Genomic DNA, 25,356 nt, shown 5'->3' with positions numbered 1-25,356 from the left:
AGTGTATTATTCACTTCGAACTCCAGCCTCAAAACTTCCAGTCTGATCGGGAAAAGGTGGCCTATATTATTTCTCTCCTGTCCGGCGAGGCTTTAGCTTGGGCTGCCCCTGTGTGGGAGAGGAACGACCCAGTGGTTTCCAGCCTGTCTAATTTCTTGAAACTCTTTCGGAATATCTTCGAGGAACCAGGTCGTGTCTCTTCAACGGCCAGCGCCCTTTTACGTCTCCGCCAAGAGTCTGCTTCTATGGGACAGTATGCTCTTTATTTCCGCATACTGATGGCTGAGTTGAGCTGGAACAATGAGGCTTTAGTCACAAACCTTTCTGCATGGTCTTTCTGATAGAGTGAAAGATGAATTAGGGGGAAGAACCATCCCCACTGATCTGGACAAAGTTATCTCCTTGTGTAATCAGATAGATATTAGTTTTCAGGAAAGGACCCTAGAAAAGCAACACCAGCACTCCTTGGTCCTTAGTCAGCCTGAGCTCCCCTCTCTTCAACCAGTGGAGCATCTCCTGCCGGCTGAGGAACCCATGCAGCTGGGTGGGACCAGGCTATCCCCCGAGGAACGTGCTAGGCGCAGAACACTGGGCCTGTGTTTCTACTGTGGGAGCAAAGGTAATTTTCGTGACTCATTCTCATTTCGTCCGGGAAACTCTTGGGTCTAATACATCTGGAAGGTGGAGTATTGGACCCAGAAAAGTCACCTTCTCGTCTCATTCTTTCAGTATTTTTTTATGTTGGCGCTTCCTCCCACTCAGCCTTGGCTTATCTGGATTCCAGAGCTGCTGGCAACTTTATGGACTGGAGAACTGTATCTTCCATGAACCTTAGAATGAAGGGAGGGAGGTTACCGCTCCAGATGGATGCAATAGGCAATCAGTGTCATCTCAGAAACCATGGGTGCTGGCAATGCACGAAGCAAAACTAGGAGGAAAATGTATGGATAGCCGCACACCAAAAAAACCCCTCAACACTCCATTGGTGGTCTTTGCGATTGATGGCACTATTCTTCCAGGGGGCCTTATTCTCTTCCAGACCCTTCCTGTTAAGATGTCGGTAGGGATACTCCACCAGGAGTGGATATCCTTCCTTATCCTTCCTAAGGTCTCTACCCCTATCGTATTGGGGCTTCCTTGGTTGCAGCTCCACTCTCCACACATTGATTGGACTTCTGGGCAGATCCTGGCTTGGGGTCCCTCTTGTTTCTCATCCTGCCTACTAAAGGTTGCCCCTAAAGAGAGACTTCCCATGGCCACCACCTCAGTATCCTCTGCCCTTCCTGCTGCATATAGCAATTTCCAGGATGTATTCTGTAAAAAGTCAGTTGAGGTGCTTCCTCCTCACAGGTCCTTTGACTGTGCCATTGACCTTGTACCCGGAGCAGCTCTGCCCTGGGGTCGTACCTACCCCTTGTCCATCCCAGAGACCGAGGCCATGTCTGAGTATGTTGTGGAAAATCTACAAAAAATATTCATCTGGAAATCCTCATCGCCTGCGGGAGCAGGGTTCTTTTTTGTTGATAAAAAGGATGGTACCCTAAGACCCTGCATTGACTATCGAGGCTTAAATGCAGTAATGATCAAAAATTTATACCACCTACCTTTAATATTGGATTTATTAGACAGGTTGAAAGGTGGCTCCATTTTACCAAGTTGGATCTCAGGGGTGCATACAATTTGATCCAAATACGGGGGGTGGGGTGAATGGAAAACTGCATTTAACACTAGAGATGGGCAGTACGAATACTTAGTCTTGCCCTTTGTTTTTTGTAATGCCCCAGCGTGTTCCAAAACTTTGTTAACAAAATCTTCAGGGATCTGCTTTACCAATTTGTTGTCATCTATCTGGATGACATTCTCATCTTTTTGGATAATCTGTCTGTTGACAGAGACCATGTCCGGATGGTACTTCAGTGCCTTCGAGAAAATAATCTGTATGCCAAGCTCGAGAAATGTTCTTTTGAGTTTTCTGAAGTCCTGTTTCTGGGATGCTTCGTCTCTAGCTTCGGTCTTCGTATGGATCCTGGAAAGGTCTTGGCCATTACAATCTGGCCTCTTCCTGCCGGCCTCAAGGCCACACAACGCTTTCTTGGGTTCACCATTTTTTATTGAAGTGGACGCTTCCTCAACTGGTGTGGGAGCTGTGCTTCTTCAATCCTTTGGAAATAAATGTCAACCATGTGCGTTTTTCTCCAGAAAATGTTCTCAGGCGGAGAAGAATTATGCCATTGGTGATCGGGAACTTCTTGCGATTAAATTGGCATTGGAGGAGTGGCGTCATCTCTTGGAGGGTTCCCCACATTTCATAACAATTTTCACTGTCTCCATAAAAATCTGCAGTACTTACAGAATGCCAAATGATTGAATCCCAGACAAGCCAGGTGGAGTCTCTTCTTTTCCAGTTTTAACTTCACCATTACGTTCAAACCTGGTTCCTGCAACAGTCGGGCTGATGCCCTCTCTAGGTTTTTTTGACATTCAGGATGAGGAGCCTACCATCGCGCCAGAGCCGATCATCCCAACCTCATGCATCCTTGTCCATTCTACCACCCTGGGAAACATACGCTACTTTACAGGCATACGATAGACACCCCCAGGTACAAAATTTAAAGGAATATTTCACTTTTATTGTTTCACTTTAAGCATTATTAAAGTCACTGCTCCCGAAAAAACTTTAGTTTTTAAAACTTTTTTTTTTTGCATTGAAACATGTCCCCTGGGGCAGGACCCAGGTCCCCAAACACTTTTTATGACAATATTTTTTTTTATGCATATTAACCTTTAAAATGATCACTTTTGATTTTTTATGTTTGTGTCCCATAGCCTTTAACAGTGTTCAAACTAATTTGTTGCCTATTCTGCATGTTCTGCTGCGAACCAAACTGGGGGGGGGGGGGGGGGGGTGTTCGGCTCATCCCTACTGGTATCTACTGTAAAGGAAAGCTTACTGGGAGAAGCAAATTATTTTCTTCTTCTGATCCTGCAAAAAGGAGATGTTGAGATCCCATTCCCATTGATGTAAGAAAGAGGCCTCGTACACACGACCGAGTTTCTCGGCAAAAAAAAGCAAGAAACTAGCTGGGAGATATTTTTTTGCAGAGGAAACCGGTCGTGTGTACATTTTCGTCGAGTCTGCAATTAGAGGGGAAATTAGTGTTGGTGGCACTAGGTTCATGACAGGTTGGCTCCTACAAGTGTCTGGGGTCACATGTATCTAAATCTATCCCATAATAGCACCAGTCACTGCTCAGAATCTCACATCATTCTAGATTGTAAGCTCTAACGAGCAGGACCCTCTGATCCCTCTGTATTGATTTGTATTGTAAGTGTACTGTCTGTCCCCATGTTGTAAAGCGCTGCACAAACTGTTTGCGCCATATAAATCCTGTATAATAATAATAACTGATGTTGCTGAAAACAATGTTGATTTACTAAAATAGAAAGTGGTTTCTATGCAGTATTGCACAAGATTTTGCAATCAGCTTCCAGGTGTTTCGTCTAAGCTGAAGTTAAAAGCTGATACTGTAAGGTACCTGTAGAAGGGTAGAGTCTGAAGTGGAGCTTAGTCTGAGGGTTGAGGCGTTAGCATAGTCAGGCAGTCTGGGTCAGCTAAAGAACTAAAGAGTCCAAGGGGCAGAAGCACCAAGCACAGTATATGCTGCAAAACTCAGATCTTACCATGACAGTGTGAGAAGAGCTGCAGGACAGGCACATAATAGGCTTCCATGTACAACTGCACCAAATTTTGCACTCTCCAGTTTTAGTAAATCACACCTACTAATGTCACTTATGTTTTCTGTCACCAAGTCGCAAAAGTATTCCTGTATAGTCACATTAGATCAGGCAGGATTTATTCATGAGACACCTCTAGGAGTTCTGCAGGTTCCTACAAGACTTATGATGACCAGCAACATATTACATAGTTACATAGAAGGTGAGGTTGAAAAAAGACAAAAGTCCATCAAGTCCAACCTATCAGGCCTCGTACACACGACCGTTTTCCTCGACAGAATCCATCAAGAAACTTGGTGGCAAAGCTTTTTTGCCAAAGAAAATGGTCGTGTGTATTTTTTTTTGTCGAGAAAACTGACGTAGAACTCGACGAGAAAAAAAGAGAACAAGTTCTCTTTTTCCTCATCAGAAGTTTCAATTTCCTCGTCGTGTTTCCCGTCGGGCTGGTTTTCGACGAGAAACACGTTTGTGTGTATGCTTAGAAACCCGCGCATGCTCAAAATAAAGTATGAGATGGGAGCGCTCCTTCGGTAAAAGTAGGGTTTGTAATGGAGATAGCACATTCGTCACGTTGTAACAGACTGAAAAGGGCGAATCGTCTCTCACCAAATTTTTACTTAACACGCAGTAACATGAGATTAGCAAAAGCAGCTCCAAGGGTGGCGCCAGTGGAATCGAACTTCCCCTTTATAGTGCCGTTGTACGTGTTGTTCTTAAAAAATTGGAAAAACACTGCGCTAAACCAGAGATCGTGGGAATGCTGCTAGTACCAAAAATATAGATACATATATTGGAAGATATTGGTAAAAGGTGAGGTACAGCGCAAAACCAATATACGTGAAAATTCTGATAATAATCCAAAATTATAAATAAATGAATAAATAGTGTAAGGCAAACACTATAAACCAATTCATGTGAACATGATTGGCTGTGATGAATATAAATATATAAATCAGAAAAAGTGATGCTGACAAATACAAATAAAAACAAGCGAATAATGCAGTACTAACTACTGCGTGCCAAGGATGGCTATATAAAATAAATATGTCAAAAGATGTATCGTGACCATCTAATATTTAACTACCCGTGAAAATAAATAAATGAGTAAAAATACAATTAATACAAAAATATAAAAAAATATAAAAATATAAAAATTAATGACTTTAAACTCAAATAAAAACAATGGTGAATGTCCATAGAGAAATCCCAAATATCTGAAAAAAAATTCGTGAAAAGTGAACTCCAAAAAGTCTTCCAATAGAGGGTATTCTAATATTGGCACCACCTTCCACCAAGAACAACGAGATTTTGTCTTGACAGTGTGTACGCAAAGAAAGCTTGTCAAGATTCTCGACAAGCCTAACAAGGAACTCGACGAGGAAAATGATGTTTCATTTACGACGAGTTCCTCGGTCGCGTGTACGAGGCCTGACCTGGACAACACAAAGAGGCACCCAGTTAAATTTTTCTTTTATTTATATTCCCTTTTTTTATATTTAAAACAAGGATTAAGGACATGTTGTGAAGATATTCTGAACTTCTTGAGGGCCCCATTGGCTGTATTACTGATAATCTCTTGATTTCAGTGCGGCTGTGTTTCTTTGACAGATGTGACATGGGATATAATTATTAAAGGTTTACGACCCCCATTACCTTCTATGCCAACTTTATTCCATAACACATAAATACACAAAATAGAAAATACACATCTTATAAGAAATTCTCCCCATGCACATAATTACTGGAATCAAAAATCTTCACCGACTCCAAAAATGCCCCTTTTCATGAACCTCCACATTTACTATTATATCTTAAAATAAAAATCCCTATAGATTCAAATGATGGACCTCCTCAGCAAACAATATAAAGAGAAAACATCAAGTCATTTCTTACTTTGCCGGTTTTCCAGAGGCGAGGATGACTCATATTGGGAAATGTTTTAGGCACATAGTCTGGGCCTTGGATAATGGAAACTGTGACACGCAAAAAACGTGTATTATTTTCATAAAACCAGCTTTGTAAAAAAAGATTAATTTGCATTTCTAACTTCTCATTAAAGTGGATCTTGTATCCCTCGTTGAGCTCATATTCAATATTTCTCATATATTTGTGCAGCTTTTCATGGAAGACAGAAATACACAGAATATCATATACAGTTTAAGAGTTCTGAAATAAAATTCTGCTGAAAAAAATACAAAGTTATCAGATTTAATTAGACATGTGCACAACAAAAAATTTCGTATTTTTTTGTTTCGTTTTGTCTCGTTACGTAGATTCGTAAAGATTTGTAATTTCGTAAGATGCAAGTTTTCCTATTCGGACTCGTTCGTATTTCGTAAGACGCAAGTTTTCCTATTCGGACCCGTTCGTATTTCATAAGACGCAAGTTTTCCTATTCGGACCCGTTCGTATTTCGTAAGACGCAAGTTTTCCTATTCGGACCCGTTTGTATTTTCGTAACAGTTTTATTTTCGTTTATACTGAATGATTCGTAATTCTGTCTAATTTATTTTCGATTATTTTAGATAATAATTTTCGTTTAATGGATTCGTAATTTTGTACTTTCGTAAATACATCGCAACACGCGGCTAATCCATATTAGGATAGACTTTCTCTTAAGCCCCGTAGACACGGTCGGACTTTTTGCCAACAAACATCAAAATTTGTGTTTTCCAAAAAATCCGACCGTGTGTATGCTCCATCGGACAAACTTTTTCGGTTTCAAAAGTCCGACCAACTCCCTTCAGACAAAAATCACCGGAAAATTTTGTTTGAAGTCCGATCGTGTGTACAAGGCTTTACACTGTCCAAAGTGACTCAGCACAATAGAGATAAGCTAAGATATTAAGTAAGATAAGTAAGTAAGATACATCACTCTAACTACACTGCCCAGTGCCCATTCGAAAGAACAATACAAGTACACAAATTTACGAACAGACAAAGAAACTGATTTACAAAACACACAAATGAAAATACGAACATACGAATGAAAATACGAACAGACAAAGGATTTAAAATACGGAATGCAAATCGTTCGTTATAGATGTCATTTTCGTTCTTTTGCTTTTTCGGTGTTTCGTATTTTAGTAAGATTGTCCAATTGTACGTTCGTATTTTCGCTTGTTCGTTATTTTGCTTATTCGTAATTCCGTAATTTTCGTATTTTGGTTCTTTCAGCTTTTCGGATGTTCGAATTGATCCGAATGTACGAATACTAACAAATTTGTTCGAAAATCCATTTGTTACGAACAGGAACGCACATGTCTAGATTTAATGTACTAGATGACATTTCTAGAGATGTGAATAGGAATGATTGGATCAGGAGAATCACTCATTCTTTATTTTTTGATTCTCTTACAATGCTTCCATCTACATCTCTCTGCTATGAAAAGAATCCCCGGACCCAATAATCCATATAATCAATCATTCATTTTATTTTCAGATTGGGCTAAATTTGTACATACAGTGTGTATATATATATATATATATATATATATATATATATATATATATATATATATATATATACAGTACAGAAAGTACAAAAGTTTGGACACACCTTCTCATTTAAAGAGTTTTCTTTATTTTCATGACTATGAAAATTGTAGATTCACACTGAAGGCATCAAAACTATGAATGAACACATGTGGAATTATACATAACAAAAAAGTGTGAAACAACTGAAAATATATTTCATATTCTAGGTTCTTCAAAGTAGCCACCTTTTGCTTTGATTACTGCTTGGCACACTCTTGGCATTCTCTTGATGAGCTTCAAGAGGTAGTCACCTGGCGCAGCACCCCATCACTCTCCTTCTTGGTCAAATAGCCCTTCCCCCGCCTGGAGGTGTGTTTGGGGTCATTGTCCTGTTGAAAAATAAATGATGGTCCAACTAAACGCAAACCGGATGGAATAGCATGCCGCTGCAAGATGCTGTGGTAGCCATGCTGGTTCAGTATGCCTTCGATTTTGATTAAATCCCCAACAGTGTCACCAGCAAAGCACCCCCACACCATCACACCTCCTCCTCCATGCTTCACAGTGGGAACCAGGCATGTAGAGTCCATCCGTTCACCTTTTCTGCGTCGCACAAAGACACGGGGGTTGGAACCAAAGATCTCAAGTTTGGACTCATCAGACCAAAGCACAGATTTCCACTGGTCTAATGTCCATTCCTTGTGTTCTTCACCCCAAACAAGTCTCTTTTGCTTGGTTTCCTAGCAGATATTCTACCATGAAGGCCTGATTCACACAGTCTCCTCTTACCAGTTCTAGAGATGTGTCTGCTGCAAAAGGTGGCTACTTTGAATAATCTAGAATAGGAAATAGATTTTCAGTTGTTTCACACTTTTTTTTTATGTATAATTCCACATGTGTTCATTCATAGTTTTGATGCCTTCAGTATGAATCTACAATTTTCCTAGTCATGAAAATAAAGAAAACTCTTTGAATGAGAAGGTGTGTCCAAACTTTTGGTCTGTACTGTATATGTTTTGATCAAAAACAGGTGAACAACACTCGGCAAGGCTCAATGTGCTGTACAATCAGACCATCCTACTGGTCATATATGAAGAAAAGTCAAAGGATTGCTGCACAATCATTTATTGAAATATCATTAAAAAAAACATCCATTATAGAAATTCCATCGTAAAGTATTCCATCATTACAGTTTTGGGCTGTTAGCAATAGCGCCCTTTTTCAGATGAGAACACTCCTAAATATATATTTCCTGCCAGACTCCATCGCAACCTACGTGTGGGTTAAAAAATGAATAAATAAATATATACGTGAAATAAGTGCGAAAAAAATATATAAATTAATGTATATGGTATATCCAAAAACGTGCTCTTTAAATATTCCAAGACATGCTCTACCCAAGATACAAATCATTTAAAACCAACATAAAAAAAACAATAATAAGAAACAAACAAGTGTATGTTGCAGTATCAACAGACCACAATTAATATGGCGAAAAAATGAATAAATAAATATATACGTGAAATAAGTGCGAAAAAAATATATAAATACATGTATGCGTCAGGAGAGGTTCCTACATAGATCCTCTTCTCTTAACTAGAAAGAAAAAAGTCCCAATATAATAACCAAGTGCTTTTAATCAATATTCCTCCTGTGGGGTATTCAAATGCAACGTGATTTCACCACTTCCGTGATCTTCCCATCACTGTGCTAAATGGCCACTCACCAGATCCTATTCAGTAAAAGCCTTCGGTTCATTCCCAGGATAACCAAAGGCTTTTACTGAATAGTTCATAGTTCCAGGCTGGATCGGGAGCATACTGTGGTGGTATCGTATACATCTATACACATGGCAACAGTGTTTGTATTTGTTTTCTCTTGTCCCCGTCATTTTCTAGCTCTATGGCAGCTGGAGCGCATCTGCGTTTCAGTCCGCCGCCTCTTCTGGGGTGTCTGCGCATCTGCGAGCCTCGTCCAAGATCAAGGCTTGGTTCGCACGTGCGCAATTCCGGAATACGGCGGTGATCGCGCATGCGCGCGAGCTCCGCTGAGCTCCGTCGGCTCCGTTGTACGAATGCCAGGGGGGGCGCGGTGACATCATCATCAGCGCCAAGTTTAAATAGCTGTCAGATACAACTATCACATGGGATGTCCTGCAGGCTAAGACAGCAGCTTCCTGGTGTTTGCGCTTGAAGTGGTCAAGGTAGGAGGCTATGCTGCTACTGTTGATGATGTTTAGCTGAGACTGGTTTTACTCTAGATTGATTTTGGGGTTTTGGTCTTTTTAGCTACCAAGCTTCTGCTATGGATGTGTCACCGCCCCCCAGTATCCAACACTTGCGCTGCAGGTAGGAATATTTCCTTCTGCGAGCCTGTTAATTTCCTTTTTTTTCTCAGTCCCTCTAGGTCTGAAAATAGGCATTCAGCACGCAAAGATAATGACAATTCTAAAACTCAACGTCATCACTCCTCATCGAGTTCTAGATGTCCTGGGCACCACTCTGTCTGCCATTCCAGCAACTCAGGAAAGAGAGTCTGCTGGGGATGTAGAGCTCAGGTCCCGGAAGGTAAATCCCTCTGTGAGCCATGTTATTCCCGGGTCGTAAGGGAAAGAGGGGATGGAGACCAACAAGTGGAGGCTCTGGTTAGAAGGGTGGTCCAGGAGTCCCTAAACAAATCTGACTCCAACCGTACCGTCGTTCCTCCAGTTGACCCAGCACCAGTCCTCGTACAGGATGACGCTGAAGCTCTGGGTCCTTCTCGGCATATCTGCTCCTCAAGTGAATCCTCACTATTAACAATGCCACAGGGTTTACATTTTCTTTAGTTCCAAACTTGGTTAAAGCAGTTAAAGATGCTTTGAAATGGGAAGAACCAGTAGAAGCACCTTCTAAACAGAGGAAGTACTTCAAACAACTCAAAAAGGAGCACCCAAATTTCCCCTTTTTGGGTGAACTTGGGGATTTTATTATAGATGAATGGGCTGAAGTGAAAATGAAAAACTCATTACTTTCTAAAGTGGCAAAAAAGTATCCATTCAAGAGTGAGGATGTGAAACATCTTGAATCAGCCCCTCTGATTGATGCAGCCTCAATGAGGTTGGTAAGACACGTTACACTCCCTCTGGAAGATACTGTTTCCTTCAAGGACGGATTAGAGAGAAAAAAAGATACTGATCTCAAACGTATATATATTACGGCGGGCATGGCCTGTAAGCCAGCCTTGGCCCTTGCAGCTCTGTCCAAAGCAATGGAGGCCTGGTCAGATGAAGTAGATTCTTCCATGGCAAGCATCTCTAAAGAGTTAGCCAGAAGCATGCCGCTCCATGAACTAAGAATGGCGTTGGTCTTTTTGGGTGAAGCTTCTCTCGATATTATTCGCCTGGTGGCACGTGTCATGCTTTCCTGTGTAACAGCTAAACGGGCCTTGTGGCTACGTCCTTGGGTAGCTGATCCTGCCTCTAAACAGGCATGGTGCAGGATTCCCTTTAAAGGGTCTTCCCTTTTTGGGAATAAGCTTGACAGTGCTATCACCCGTGCCACAGGTGGTAAGTCAGGGTTCCTTCCCCAGGATCATCGTCTTCTGGGTCAAAGAAGAGCTCAACCAAGACAAGATCAGGATCGTGCAAGAGATGCTCATCGTTACAAACCTGGTCGCGAGTTCAGGAAGAACTGGCTAAAAAAACAGCCTTCTGGTCAAAAATCCACAAAGGAAGCTTCTTCTAAGCCTTTTTGATATAGGGTCGGCTGAGACGGAACAAGTTGGAGCTCGGTTACTTCAGTTCCGACACGTCTGGGCAGCCTCGATAAAATATTTTTAGACTGTCAAAACAGTCTCTTCTGGTCATTCTTGGACGTTTGTCAATCCATCCACACTTCAGTTCATACCCACAGTCCTACCCTGCTCAGAAGAGAAGAGACAAATCCTTCTATCATACACAAACTCTCTCATGGCCCAGGGCACCGCCATACAAGTACCAACAGCCGAAAGATTCTAAGGGATGTACTCACCCTTGTTCATGGTTCTAACAAAGACCGGCTCCTGGAGGCCAGTGATAGATCTGACACATCTAAATACCTTTATCAAAAAGGAAAAATTCAAAATGGAGTCACTGCTCACAATACGTCAGACGGTTCAACCAGGCGACTGGCTTGTGTCCATAGACCTGAAGGATGCCTATTTCCATGTCCCAATAGCGGTAGAGTTTTAAAAGTATCTTCGGTTTGCAGTAGACAGTATTCACCTCCAGTTTACATGTCTCCCGTTCGGGCTTAAAACATCGCCTCGGGTATTTTCGAAGCTCTTACTGGCTGTCACAGCTCTGATCAGAACCAGAGGTATCCGACTACATCACTACCCGGACGATCTGCTATTACTTTCTCAAAGTAGGGAGCAGCTGTTAATACATCGGTCTCAGGTCATCTCCACTCTGACCGAGTTCGGTTGGCTGTTGAACAAAGAAAAGAGTCATCTAGAGCCTACACAATCTCTTTTTTTGGCGCTCAATTCGATACAGTAGAGAGTACCATCTCCTTGCCCCTGAGGAAAATTCCAGTAATTTGTGACAGAATTCATCTTGCAATGGCTTCTCCTCTCCTCAGAGTCTCGGAGTGTCTCAAGATAATAGGCACCATGGTGTCCACAGCCCCCATGGTGAAATGGGCACAGTGGAAGATGTGGCCCTTTCAGAAGGGTTTTCTCCAGCAGTGGGATCCGGGGTCTCGGGATCATTTCATACGGATAACCCTGTCTATGCAGGAAAGCCTTCTCTAGTGGCTTCTGCGGAAGAATCTCCTCAACTGCCATTCCATAGCTCCCGTCTCATGGGTCACAATTACAACGGATGCCAGCAACAGAGGCTGGGGAGCGCTCTGCCTGAAGGAAGTAGCTCAAGGAAAGTGGGACTTCCCGTCCCAAAGGATAGTATCCAATGTCCTAGAACTTCGAGGAGCCTTTTGTGCTCTACAAGCCTTTCGACACTTGATAAAGGGGGCCTCAGTTCTCCTAAGGCTGGACAACACATCAGCAGTATCGTATATCAAAAGGCAGGGAGGCACTCGTAGTCTATCCCTACTGAGGGAGGTAGATCCAATCATGTCATGGGCGCAGACATATTTGACAAATCTGACAGCTGTATATCTTCCTGGAGCTCAGAACCTACAGGCGGATTTTCTCTCAAGAACGTCACTCGACAACAACGAGTGGTCTCTCCACAACAATGTCTTCAATTGAATTCTGTCCCTGGGAATTGTACCAGAAGTGGATCGGTTTGCGTCTCCGTGCAACTTCAAACTGGAAAAGAACTACATCAGATGTCGTTGCCCCCAGGCCTTTGGGGTGGATGCCCTGACGGATCAGTGGAGGTTCCACAGATCAGATGGTTTCCTTTGCTGTTACAACTGAGCTTCCGGGATCCAGTTCCGCTCCCAGCCAGACCAGATCTCCTGTTGCAGGGAATAACCCCTCACCCATGCCCAAGCCATCTACATCTGATGGCTTGGTTTTTATAAAGGGGAAGGCTGGAGGCATTAGGTTACCCAAGCAGGGCAATCTCTACTTTATTGAATGCTAGGAGACCTAGTACCAACAAAGTCTATCAAAGAATCTGGTCAAAATTCTCAGGCCGGGTACACACGGACAAACATGTATGGTGAAAGCGGTCCGTCGGACCGTTTCCACCATACATGTCTGCCAGAGGGCTTCTGTACGATGGTTGTACACACCATCGTACAGAAGTCCGCGCGTAAACAATACGCGGGGCGTGTCCGCGGTGTCGCCGCGTCGATGACGCGGTGTCGCCGCGACAATGACGCGGCGACGTGGGCGGCCCGCCTTTAAAATGCTTCCACGCATGCGTCGAAGTCATTCGACGCATGCGAGGGACGGCGGGCGCCTGGACATGTACGGTAGGTCTGTACTGACGACCGTACATGTCCGAGCGGGCTGAATTCCAGCGGGCTGTTTTAAAACAAGTCCAGGAATATTTGTCTGCTGGGAAAAGGCCCGGCGGGCAAATGTTTGCTGGAATTCGGCCCGCTCGCACCTACACACGACCAAACATGTCTGCTGAAACTGGCCTGCGGGCCAGTTTCAGCAGACATGTTTGGTCGTGAGTATGGGGCCTTAGACTACATTTCTACCATTGAAGATTCTCCTATTGATCCCAGAATACAGGATGTCCTAGGTTTTCTTCAAACAGGCCTCGATCTATCCTTATCAAGTAGCTCCTTAAGAGTTCAAGTTTCTGCTATCTCTGCCTTCACAGGTATTCCCTGGGCTAGACACACTCTTATCAGGCAATTCTTTAACCACTTAACCCCCGGACCATATTGCTGGTCTAAGAACAGAGCACTTTTTTCGATTCGGCACTGCGTTGCTTTAACTGACAATTGCGCGGTCGTTCGACGTGGCTCCCAAACAAAATTTGCGTCCTTTTTTTCCTACAAATAGAGATTTCTTTTGGTGGTATTTGATCACCTCTGCGTTTTTTAGTTGTTGCGCTATAAACAAAAATAAAGCGACAATTTTGAAAAAAAATTATATTTTTAACTTTTTGCTATAATAAATATCCCCGAAAAATATATAAAAATACTTTTTTTTCCTCAGTTTAGGCCGATATGTATTCTTCTACATATTTTTCTTTAAAAAATCGTAATAAACGTTTATTGATTGGTTTGCGCAAAAGTTATAGCGTTTACAAAATAGGGGGTAGTTTTATGGCATTTTTATTAATATGTTTTTTACTAGTAATGGTGGCGATCAGCCATTTTTTTTCGGTACTGCGACATTATGGCGGACACTTCGGACACTTTTGACACATTTTTGGGACCATTGGCATTTTTATAGCGATCAGTGCTGTAAAAATGCATTGGATTACTATAAAAATGCCACTGGCAGGGAATGGGTTAACACTAGGGGGCGGGGAAGGGGTTAAGTATGTTTCCTGGGTGTGTTTTAACTGTAGGGGGGTGGCCTCACTAGGGGAAATGACTGATCGCTGTTCATACGTTGTATGAACAGACGGTCAGGCATTTCTCCCCTGATAGGACCAGGAGCTGTGTGTTTACACACACAGCTCCCGGTGAGTGAGTGAGAAACTTATATAGCGCAGCACATGCAAACTGAATCGCCTCTGGGCGCTGAATCGATTCCATGCGTAGAGCCCCTTTGACCTCAGAAGAGATAGGTTTTAATCTCTCTCCTGAAGTCCAAGTGATTCACCTCCAGACGAGGTCCCTGGACTGCAAATCTTCGATCTCCTTTGGACTTGTATCTGGCTTTGGGTATCTGGCATAGATTTTGATTGGTGGATTGCAGAACGCTATTGGGGTTGTGAGCTTTTATTTTTTCGCATAGATATTGGGGGGCGTTTCCTTGAATACATTTATGCATTAGGCAGAGTGCCTTAAAAGTGATTCTGTCTTTTACTGGCAACCAATGAAGGGATCTCAGAGAAGGTGAGATTGATTCCCATGTTTTTTTCCCAATCACGAGTCGAGCGGCCGTATTTTGAACGACTTGCAGCCGAGTGATTTGGAATTTGGGGAGTCCGAGATAGAGGGCATTCGCATAGTCAAGTCTGGAATTAATAATTGTTCCCACCACGACTGGAATGTCCTCTTTCGGGATAAAGGGAGTGAGTCTGCGTAGTAGGCGCAGCAGATGGTGCGATCCGCTGACTACTGACCCTATTTGTGCATCCATTGTCATGTTGGAGTCGAAAATGACTCCAAGACTTTTAACTTTGGTGCTAGGGATGATCACTGTACCCAGAATGGGCAGGGGTGTCCATGTTGTTGCAGGATGATTTTTGCGGTTGGCGTGGAACAAGAGAAGTTCTGTTTTCGAACCGTTGAGTTTAAGATAACTCTGTGTCATCCAGTTGTCTATCAAAGTTAGACATTTCTCTAGTCCTAAATGATGATTCTTTTTGTTGCATACGCGAAAATACAGTTGTGTGTCATCTGCATAAGAATGATAGAGTAACTTATGGTTACTAATGATTGCGAAAAGTTATGTAATGAGCAATCGCCAGGCACACGCACAGGAGTCAGGGACGAGTGGGGGCATGCGTGCGCACGTGCCCCTAGTGGCCGCTTAGAGAGCCGACATATAGCTACGGGCTCTTGCGCAGGGGAGCCGACCTGCCGCCGTATAACTGCGGCGGCTGGTCGGCAAGTAGTTAAAGGAGCTATAAGGCTGAGACCTCAAAGAAAACCGAGATTCTCCAAGTGGGACCTTCCCCTGGTCTTGGATTTTTTCTCAGAAAGAGAAAGACAGCACACGGATCAACTACTGTATCTATCAAAGATCTCTCCCTTAGGCCCCGTACTCACGACCAAACATGTCTGCTGAAACTGGTCGGCAGACCAATTTCAGCAGACATGTTCCGTCGTGTGTACAGCCGCGCGGACAGGATTCCAGCAAACAATTGTCTGACAGACCGTTTCTGAGCAGACAACTGTTTCCCGGACTTGCTTTAAAACAGTCCGCTGGAAACCTGTCCGCCCGGACATGTACGGTCGTCTGTACAGACCTACCGTACATGTCCTGCCGCCCGCATCCCTCGCATGCGTCGAATGACTTCGACGCATGCGTGGAAGCATTTTCAAGGCAGGCCGCCCACACCGGCGCGTCATTGTCGCGGCGACACCGCGTCATCGACGCGTCGACACCGCGGACACGCCCCGCGTATTGTTTACGCGCGGTCTTCTGTTCGATGGTGTGTATAGCCATCGAACAGAAGTCCCCGGGCAGTCCCCGGCCAGACATGTCCGATGGAAACGGTCTGCAGACCGTTTTCATCGGACATGTCCTGCCGTGAGTACTCGGCCTTAAAGTTGTCTTTCTTGTAGCCATAACATCGGCTAAGAGGGTTTCCGAAATTGGTTCTCTGGGATCCAAGGAACCATTCCTTACTTTCTTCCTGGATCATGTAGTAATGATTTCTATGCTAGGATCAAATCCAAAAGTAACATTGGTATTTCATGAGAATCAGGAAATTGTTCTTCCTACCTTTCCATCATCTGAGAACTCTAAGGCCCGGTACACACGAACAAACATGTATGGTGAAAGCGGTCCGTCGGACCGTTTTCACCATACATGTCTGCCAGAGGGCTTCTGTACGATGGTTGTACACACCATCGTACAGAAGTCCGCGCGTAAACAATACGCGGGGCGTGTCCGCGGTGTCGCCGCGTCGATGACGCGATGTCGCCGCGACAATGACGCAGCGACGTGGGCGGCCCGCATTTAAAATGCTTCCACGCATGCGTCGAAGTCATTCGACGCATGCGAGGGACGGCGGGCGCCTGGACATGTACGGTAGGTCTGTACTGACGACCGTACATGTCCGAGCGGGCAGGATTCCAGCGGACGGTTTTAAAACACGTCCAGGAATATTTGTCTGCTGGGAAAAGGCCCGGCGGGCAAATGTTTGGTGGAATTCGGCCCGCTCGCGCCCACACACGACCGAACATGTATGCTGAAACTGGCCCGTGGACCAGTTTCAGCAGACATGTTTGGTCGTGAGTATGGGGCCTAATACTCCTAATACGCCTTTGGATGTCGGAAAAGTTTTAAAGCAATACTTGCAAGCCACAGCTTCTTTTCGACCAATCTGATCATCTGTTCATTTGCTTTCATGGGAAAAACAAAGGATTGCATGCTTCCTCCAGAACCACTGCAGCATGGATCGTTCAAGCCATCCAAGGGGCTTATAAAGCAAAGGATTTGGCTCCTCTATAGGCGGTGACCGCTCATTCTACTAGGAGCATTTCCACATCATGGGCGGCTGCCCGTCATGTCTCCCCGGAAGTGATCTGTAAAGCGGCCTCATGGTCGTCGTTAAACACATTTATGATGCATTAATTCGTAGAACCGGCTTCTTTGTCTTCAGTTCATTTTGGTTTACATGTTTTGTCTGTTAACGGTGTCAATTAAACATTTTCTTTAACCAGCAATTGCCCACCCGGGTGTGTATGGCTAGTCATTTCCCACACGTAGGGTGTCATGGAGTCTGTCAGGAAAACTGAAAATTTATATCAAATACTTACCCTAATTTTCCTTTCCTGATGGACTCCATGGCAGCAGGAGTTCCCTCCCTTAGCTGGAGTAGGCTATATTACGAAACACGGTCTCTGACTAGAAGTAAAGATTTATGGGGGTAGGGTCCTTTGAGGTATGAGAGGCGGGATTAACCTACACATAGGCTGCCATGGAGTCCACCAGGAAAGGAAAATTACGGTAAGTATGATAAAAATAAATCCGTTATATTTAGGAGAATCAAAAGATTGCCACTTTTCACACAACCGGTTTTCCCGTTGGAATAAACTCGAATGGTTTTTCAGACGGAATTCCGCTCAAGCTGTCTTGCATACACACGATCACACCAAATACCGACCGTCAAAAATACAGTGACGTAAGACACGTGCGACGGCAGTATAAAACAGAAGTTCAATTCCAACTACGCCACCCTTGGGCTGCTTTTGCTGATCTTGTGTTAGTAAAAGTTTTTCTAATCTTCGTGCTTTCAGATCATTGTTTCATGCTTTAACCCAAGCTCAGTCCATGAACAGGGTGGGGAGGATTTCATGGACTAATAATTGGTTGCTTCAGCGAGACCAATTCTATCACATGCCTTTGCTGCGGGAGATCCAGGAGAAAAATCCTGATGATTTTAGGATTATCTCCGAATGACGGACCCCGTTTTTCATTATTTGTTGGCTTTGCTGTTCCCTTATTTTACGAAGCAGGACACCTGCATGCGGCAAGTCGTCACTGCCGAGCAAAGGCTAGTCGCCACGTTGAGATACCTGGCGACTGGGAGAAGTCTGCAGGACCTCAAGTTCTTGAAAGGCATCTCCCCACATCTCCATTATCCCACAGACCTGTTCTGCCATCATACAACTTTATTATTCTAGCATTATAAAGAACAAAAGAATGCATTACAAGATCCCAGAATTTGCAGCGTGACGAATGTGCTATCTCCATTACGAACACTGGTTTTACCAGACAGAGTGCTTCCGTCTCGTACTTGATTCTGAGCATGCATGGTTTTTAGTGCATCGGACAGTTTCCGATCGGAAAATCTGACCGTGTTTATGGGAGATAAGCAGAGGACTGAGAAAGATTCATATGAAGTGATTGCCACTGATTGTTGTTATGAATTTTCAAACCCATCATTATGTATCGTTCATTACTCATCACAATGTTACCTCCTTTGTCTGAGGGTTTTATAGACCATCCCTCTCTTTTAGACTTCTAATGCCCCGTACACACGAACGGATTTTCCATCGGGCTAAACTCCGACTGATTTTTCAGACGGAATTCAGTTCAAGCTGTCTCGCATACACACTGGGCCAGATTCTCGTACATCCACGTAAAATTGTGCAGGCGTAACGTATCTGATTTACGTTACGCCTCCGCAACTTACACGGGCAAGTGCTGTATTCTCAAAGCACTTGCTCCGTAAATTGTGGCGGCGTATCGTAAATCGGCCGGCGTAAGCCCGCCTAATTCAAAATTGGAACAGGGGGGCGTATTTTTTTTTTGTTTCATAAAGTTTTATTAGGTGAATATGAAATCAAACATAGCAACGTATAGATACATCATATAACAGCATGTTTTAACAATAGTAGTAAATAACCAAAATCGTGATGCTACAGATTACAATCTTATGCCAAAATATAGTCATCAATCGGGTAAAGTAATTGAGAGAGTCATAAATGAGAGAACGTTAAATAGCATAAGGAAAAAAAAATACAATAAAGGAAAAAAAAAAAAAAAAAATTCACCAAAGAGAACTTTTTGTTGTACCCATCTCGACCTGTAAACAGGTTATTCAATTGTATATTTTTTTCGTGGTCAAGATAAGTGGAGAAGGGGGTTAGGGAGTGAGGGGAAGGGGGAGGAAAAGAGAAAAAAAAAATTGGGGAGGGGGAGCTTATTGAGAGTTGTCTGACTTAGGATAATTTACCAGTACATTCCATCCATTTTATCGAAATGTTTAATAGCCTTGCAGAGGGCGCTATTGAGTTTTACTGAATGATTGTTTTATATGTCTGTGAGTCTTTGAAAACCATCCAATTATACCATGTTGTCGAAAAATTCTTTATTCTCTCCTGAGAAATACTTATGAGTTCTTCTATTTTTTCTATGTTGTTTATTCTTCTAAACCATTCTGTTTTGGAAGGAGTGATATTTGTGCGCCAATGAGCGGGGATACATTGTCGTGCAGCATTAATCATAAACATTGGGAGTGATTTCAGATAGCGTTTTCTTGGGAGGGAGTTGAAGTGCAAGAGATATTGTGCTGGTGTAAAGCCAAGGTTTTCCGATGTGACTAAAGAAATGGTCTCGTGGACTGATGTCCAAAAGTTATATATCAATGGGCAGGTCCACCATATGTGGAGCATCGAGCCTTCTTCTTGTTTACACCTCCAACATCTGTCAGAGAGTATTGGTGAGAATTTGTGAAGAACAGAGGGTGTTCTGTACCATCTGGTGATGATTTTAAAGCTGCATTCTTGTGTGGCTATGTTTAGTGACCCTTTATGTGCATACGTGAAGATTTTTTCCCAGTTCTCATCAGTCAGAGAGGTATTTAAATAATTTTCCCATTTTTGACATGAGGAGCTGGAGAAGTCTGTCTTATCCTCAAATAGTGAGTTGTACAAAGATGATATGATATGTCTGTGTGGGGTTTTTTTTGTGCAAAGGTCTTCTAATTTTGTGAGTGGTCTTGTCCAGCAGTGTGCAGTGTCGGTCTTGGTCAAGTAATGTCTAATTTGGATATAATTCCAAACCGGAATTAAGAAGGGCTTATTGTCATTGTTCAGGTCCTCTCTAGATAATATCTTCTTGTTTTTAAAGAAGTGCCTGGATAGAATTTGCTCGTGAGGCCAATGATGCTTTAAAAAGTTTTTCTCAAGTCCTGGGGGAAAATCTGGATTATTTCTCAAAGTTGTTAAAGGGCTAAGCCAGGGGGTAGTATTTGAGGGTTTAAATGTGCTGTGGAAGATTTTTAGAGTAGGTCCAACGAGGGGGTGCTTCTTAATAATTTTCAAGTGGTATTTAGGGTGGATCCATGGTAGGGTACTAAGATCTTGGGTGAACTGTATATGTTCCAATGATACCCAGTCTGTTGCATTTAATGAAGGAATGAATGAATGAATGAATGAAAAACTTATATAGCGCGGCACATGCGAACTAAATCGCCTCTGGGCGCTTGTTGTTCCTGTCTCCTTTAATATCAAAAGAGATGCGTCTTGATCTTTCTCCTGAATGCTAAGTGTTTTTCCTCCAACCGAATGCTGGTTGGTAAAGCGTTCCATAGTCTGGGACCCTGAACCGCAAATCTTCTTTCTCCTTTGGACTTGTAATTGGCTTTCGGTATCTGGAGCAGATTTTGGTTGGTGGATCGCAGAACGCGATTGGAGTTGAGAGCTTTTATTTTTTCGCACAGATAATGGGGAGCGGTCCCATGGATACATCTATGTGTTAGACAGAGTGCTTTAAAAGCAATTCTGTCTTTTACTGGCAACCAATGAAGGGTTCTCAGTGAAGGTGAGATTGATTCCCATGTTTTTTTTCCAGTCACTAGTCTGGCGGCCGTATTTTGAACGACTTGCAGACAAGCGATTTGGTACTTTGGGAGACCGAGGTAAAGTGCGTTTGCATAATCTAATCTGGAGTTTACAATCGCTCCCACCACGGCCGCTATGTCTTCTTTGGGAATAAAAGGAGTAAGTTTGCGTAGTAGGCGCAGCAGATGGTGAGATCCTCTGACTACTGACCGTATTTGTGCGTCCAATGTCATGTGAGAGTCGAAGATGACCTCAAGACTTTTGACTTTGGCGCTAGGGGTGATGATTTTGCCCAGAATGGGCGGGGGTATCCAAGTTGTTGCAGGTCGGTTCAGACTCTTGGCGTGAAACAGGAGAAGTTCTGTTTTCGCTCCGTTGAATTTAAGATAACTCTTCGTCATCCAGTTCTCTATCAAAGAGAGGCATGTCTCTAGATTGAGATGGTGATCCTTTTTGTTGCAAATGCGGAAATACAGTTGCGTGTCGTCTGCATAAGAGTGATATAGTGGGGCGTGTCCAAGATGGCGACCGGACTGGACGCTTAGTAGAGGAGCTCCGCTGCCATACCCGCTAAACATCCTGTTTCCCTGCGGATTATCCTGATTTAGGCGACCTGGATCGTTAGCTGAGTGCCCCCTGGACTGGTATGCCCTATAAGCGGAAGAAAACCGCTTACCAAAAGCCGTCTCCACCCCGTGTTAATCCCGGCGGCGGGAAGGCCACACTTCTCGTGGTGTCCAACATGGCGTCGCAGACCGAGGACGCAGACCCGGCGATCCAAGACCAGGACCACTTTGCTGCCCTGATGCAAGCCATCTCGACCTGCCAGTCCACGCTGACCGAAAAAATTGACACCATGCAGCTAGAGATGGGCTTCATCCGGAAAGACATGGACAAGGTCAGGACCCGGCTGACAGAGGCTGAGCACCGGGTGGGTGATGTGGAGGAAGTGCTGGGAGATCATGCCTCCTCTCTCCGCACCCTTACCACCAAGGTAAGAGCCCTGGAACATCGTGCGGAAGACGCGGAGAACCGCAATAGGAGAAATAATCTCCGTGTTATCGGCCTCCCTGAGCGAGCGGAAGATCCAGACCCCACTGCTTTTACCGAGCGCCTTCTCCGCCAACTGCTCCCCCAAGCTGCCTTCTCCCCATACTTCGCCGTGGAACGGGCCCACAGGATGCCGGCGGCTCGCGGCCCCCCCGGAGCCCCCCCGCGCACATTCATCCTTCGTCTCCTGAACTTCAGGGACAGAGACGCGATACTGCGGGAAAGCAGGAAGATCGAGACGCTGCGCTTCGAGGGGACCCGCCTGATGATCTTCCCCGACTTCTCTGTGGAGACGCAGAAGCAGCGAAAGTCCTTCGACCATGTGAAGCAAGCCCTGCGCCAGCGAGGTTTGAAATATAGCATGCTATTCCCCGCCCGTTTACGGGTCCAAGATGGAGAGACCCATCGCTTCTTCACGGTGCCGGATGAGGCGGCCGTGTGGCTGGAGACTCTCCCGCGCCACTGATCTCCTGGGGCCGAAACCGTTGTTTTGTTCTTCATTGTTCCTATGCCAGCTTAGTCCCCTTACTTGGCTATCCCTGTTCCTGCCTTGTGCACACCCAGCACCCTGTTTAGATGAACCCCCCCACCCCCCCTCCTCCTTTTTCGTTTCTGGACGGATGGGGCTGCAGCCTCTGTTCCTGTTGTTGGCTGTGGAAGGGGTGCTGCCTGGATGTCCCCCTCGCTGTGGAATGCCCTACATACACTGGGGCTGCTGACCGGGACTCACCTGTGAGTATGGGGGTACCTGGGGGGGGTGGATGCTTAGGCACCTACTGCACCCTGTGCCGGGGAACAGGGATATTTTCCTTTATCCACTTGGGGAACTAACTCTGTTATGGCATTATTGTACAAGTTACTGAACTTGCTGCTATAAGACTGTGCCCCCAGTATCTTCTGGGTGATTAACTTCCTCCGCAGGGAAAACGATAATAATAACTGACTCTCCGACTTTTTATTTTTTTCTTTTATTTTTTTATTTTTACACTTGCTTACTGAAGCGGGTGGCAGAGATGCTGGTCCGTCTGGCGAGCATACTCTGCTGGGCCTCCTAGGCGCCCTGTTGGTGCACTGCTTCCCAAAGACTGATAGTCATGCATTGTTTGGGTTACAAAACGCGCCTAAGTTTTGGGGGTTGCGTGGGGAGGGGGGGAGGGAATTTTACTTTTCATTTTCATTTTTTTTTCTGTTTTTGGTACAGCTATGGATTGTTCAATGTTAAGTATGGTCAAATGCACTGCCTTTACATGCTACTGCTGATGGGTGTGGAGTGGCTGCTGGGGGGAGGGACTCTGTTCTTTTTGCTGGGCGGGGGTCCGGATGACGACGGAGCAATGCCTATTTTCCCATGGTTGTCATGGCCCCCTTGAGAGTGTTGTCTTGGAATGTGCGCGGGTTAAATTCTAAATTTAAAAGATCCCTAGTGTTCTCCTACCTGAAGAGATACCACCCACACATTTGCATACTGCAGGAGACCCACCTCACTGGGTCCAAGGTCCTCGCGCTCAAGAAACCCTGGGTGGGATCCTATTTTCACTCTACCCACTCTACTCATTCCCGTGGGGTGAGTGTTTTAATTCATAAGGCGCTCCCGTTTGTTCTTCTGGACCTCCGCCTGGACCCGGATGGGCAATATGTCATTATTCATGCTCTCTGTGATAGACTAGAAATAGTGATTATTGGTCTGTATCTAACCCCCACGACAGGTATGACAGTACTTCGTAGGGCACAAGCTGTTGTTGCCGACTTCCCCTCGGCAACTGTAGTCTGGGCAGGGGACTTTAACATGGCCCCCAATCCCAGCATTGACAGATTGAACCCCGACCAGACAACTGACTCGGCGCTCTCTCGTTGGGCGGAGATATATGGCTTGAGTGATGTGTGGAGGTGGAAGTATCCATACGACAGATATTATACGTGTCACTCTGCAACTCATGCGACCATGTCTCGGATAGACTTGATCTATGCTACCGACCCTGTCTTGTCCAGGGTGGTGGCGGTGTCTCATTTGCCGCGGGGGATATCGGACCATGCACCGGTTATGTTAGACCTCTCCACCGACTCCGCTGCAATGCAGGGCCTGTGGAGACTATCCAGATACTGGATCACTGACGACAGACTGGAACCTTTAATGCTCACGGAGCTTAGAGACTACTGGGTCCATAATGACCACTCAGCCCCCCCTGAGGTGACATGGGATGCCTTTAAAGCTTACGCCAGGGGCAGGTATCAATTCAATATAGCCAAAGTACGGAAGGAAGCTAAATTGGAACTATCAGAGGCTGAGAGGCGAGCTGCGCGACTGGAAAATATGTACACAAACTCGCCTGACCAAGGCTCGCACGCTGACATGCTTACTGCCTACAGGGAGTTGGCACTCATCCGTGCTGCCTCATGCCGTCACTTCCTCCTTGCTCAGACTCAGCGAATATTTGAGCAGGGGGAACGAGCGGGTAGGTTACTGGCCTGGCTGGCGACTGAGAGATCGGGTAGCTCGTGTATAGCCAATATAAGAGATGAGGATGATGTCTTAATTTCAGACCCACTATTGATAAATGCCAGGTTTGAAAGATACTACCAAGACCTCTACGCGTCCAGGGCGTCATACACCCTGGATGAGCTAGACACATTCTTGCTCTCCCTAGACTTTCCCTCCCTGACCTCGGCGGCCAGTCGGACGCTTGAAGCTCCCATTACGCTGCAGGAGGTCCAGGGAGCTATCAAGTCTCTACAGGCAGGTAAAACCCCTGGTCCCGATGGACTCCCCACAGAGTTCTACAAGTCTAACCTCGAGGTGGCAGGCCCCCACTTCTACTCCACGCTCACCGCAGCACTGGAGCGCCTCAGCCTTCCGGCCTCCATGATGGAGGCGGTGATCGTTGTCATACCTAAACCTGGGAAGGACCCGGAACTGTGTTCATCCTATCGGCCTATATCTCTGCTCAATGTGGATGCCAAAATCCTGACCAAGATCCTGGCCAATCGGCTGAACACTGATCCTTACGCTGGTACATGGCGACCAGACGGGATTCATGCCAGGGAAGGGCACGGATATAAATATCCGCAGGCTCCACACCAATATTGCAATTTTCCGCGAGCAGAATACTACCGGGGCTGTGGCCTCACTCGACGCAGAGAAGGCCTTTGACTCAGTTGAGTGGGCCTTCCTGTGGCGAGTGTTGACTAAGTTTGGGTTCGGTCCTAAATTCATTGCCTGGATCAAATTGCTGTATGGGTCACCCACGGCCAGGGTGCGCACGGGGGGCAACATCTCAGCCCCATTCCGTTTATGCAGGGGGACGAGGCAGGGCTGCCCACTGTCTCCGGGGCTCTTTGCCTTGGCCATCAAGCCCATGGCTATTATGCTTCGCTCGACGCACGAGGTGAGGGGCCTGGAGGTGGGACCACTGACCGAAAGGGTGTCACTGTACGCGGATGACACCCTTTTGTACCTTGGTGATGACTCTCAGTCCCTAGTGGCAGCCCTCAAAATTGTTGATAGGTTCGG

General features: G+C 45.1%; 1 protein-coding gene across 1 annotated transcript in view; it reads right to left on the bottom strand.

Moving 5' to 3' along the window:
• Positions 1-9,979, bottom strand: part of LOC120945098 (vomeronasal type-2 receptor 26-like) — a 35,276-nt gene extending 25,297 nt beyond the window's left edge. The window contains exons 1-3 of the mRNA XM_040358967.1: positions 9,907-9,979; positions 5,629-5,708; positions 1,831-2,070 (exon numbers count right to left, since the gene is read on the bottom strand). Of these exons, the coding sequence (XP_040214901.1) occupies positions 1,831-2,070; positions 5,629-5,708; positions 9,907-9,979 (393 nt within the window). The remainder of the gene's footprint in view (positions 1-1,830; positions 2,071-5,628; positions 5,709-9,906) is intronic.
• Between the last annotated feature and the right edge of the window lie 15,377 nt (positions 9,980-25,356).

Source organism: Rana temporaria, chromosome 1, assembly GCF_905171775.1.
Source record: "Rana temporaria chromosome 1, aRanTem1.1, whole genome shotgun sequence".
Classification (NCBI taxonomy): domain Eukaryota; kingdom Metazoa; phylum Chordata; class Amphibia; order Anura; family Ranidae; genus Rana; species Rana temporaria.
Note: the sequence above shows the minus strand (reverse complement) of the source record. Positions and strands in the feature narration are given on the sequence as shown.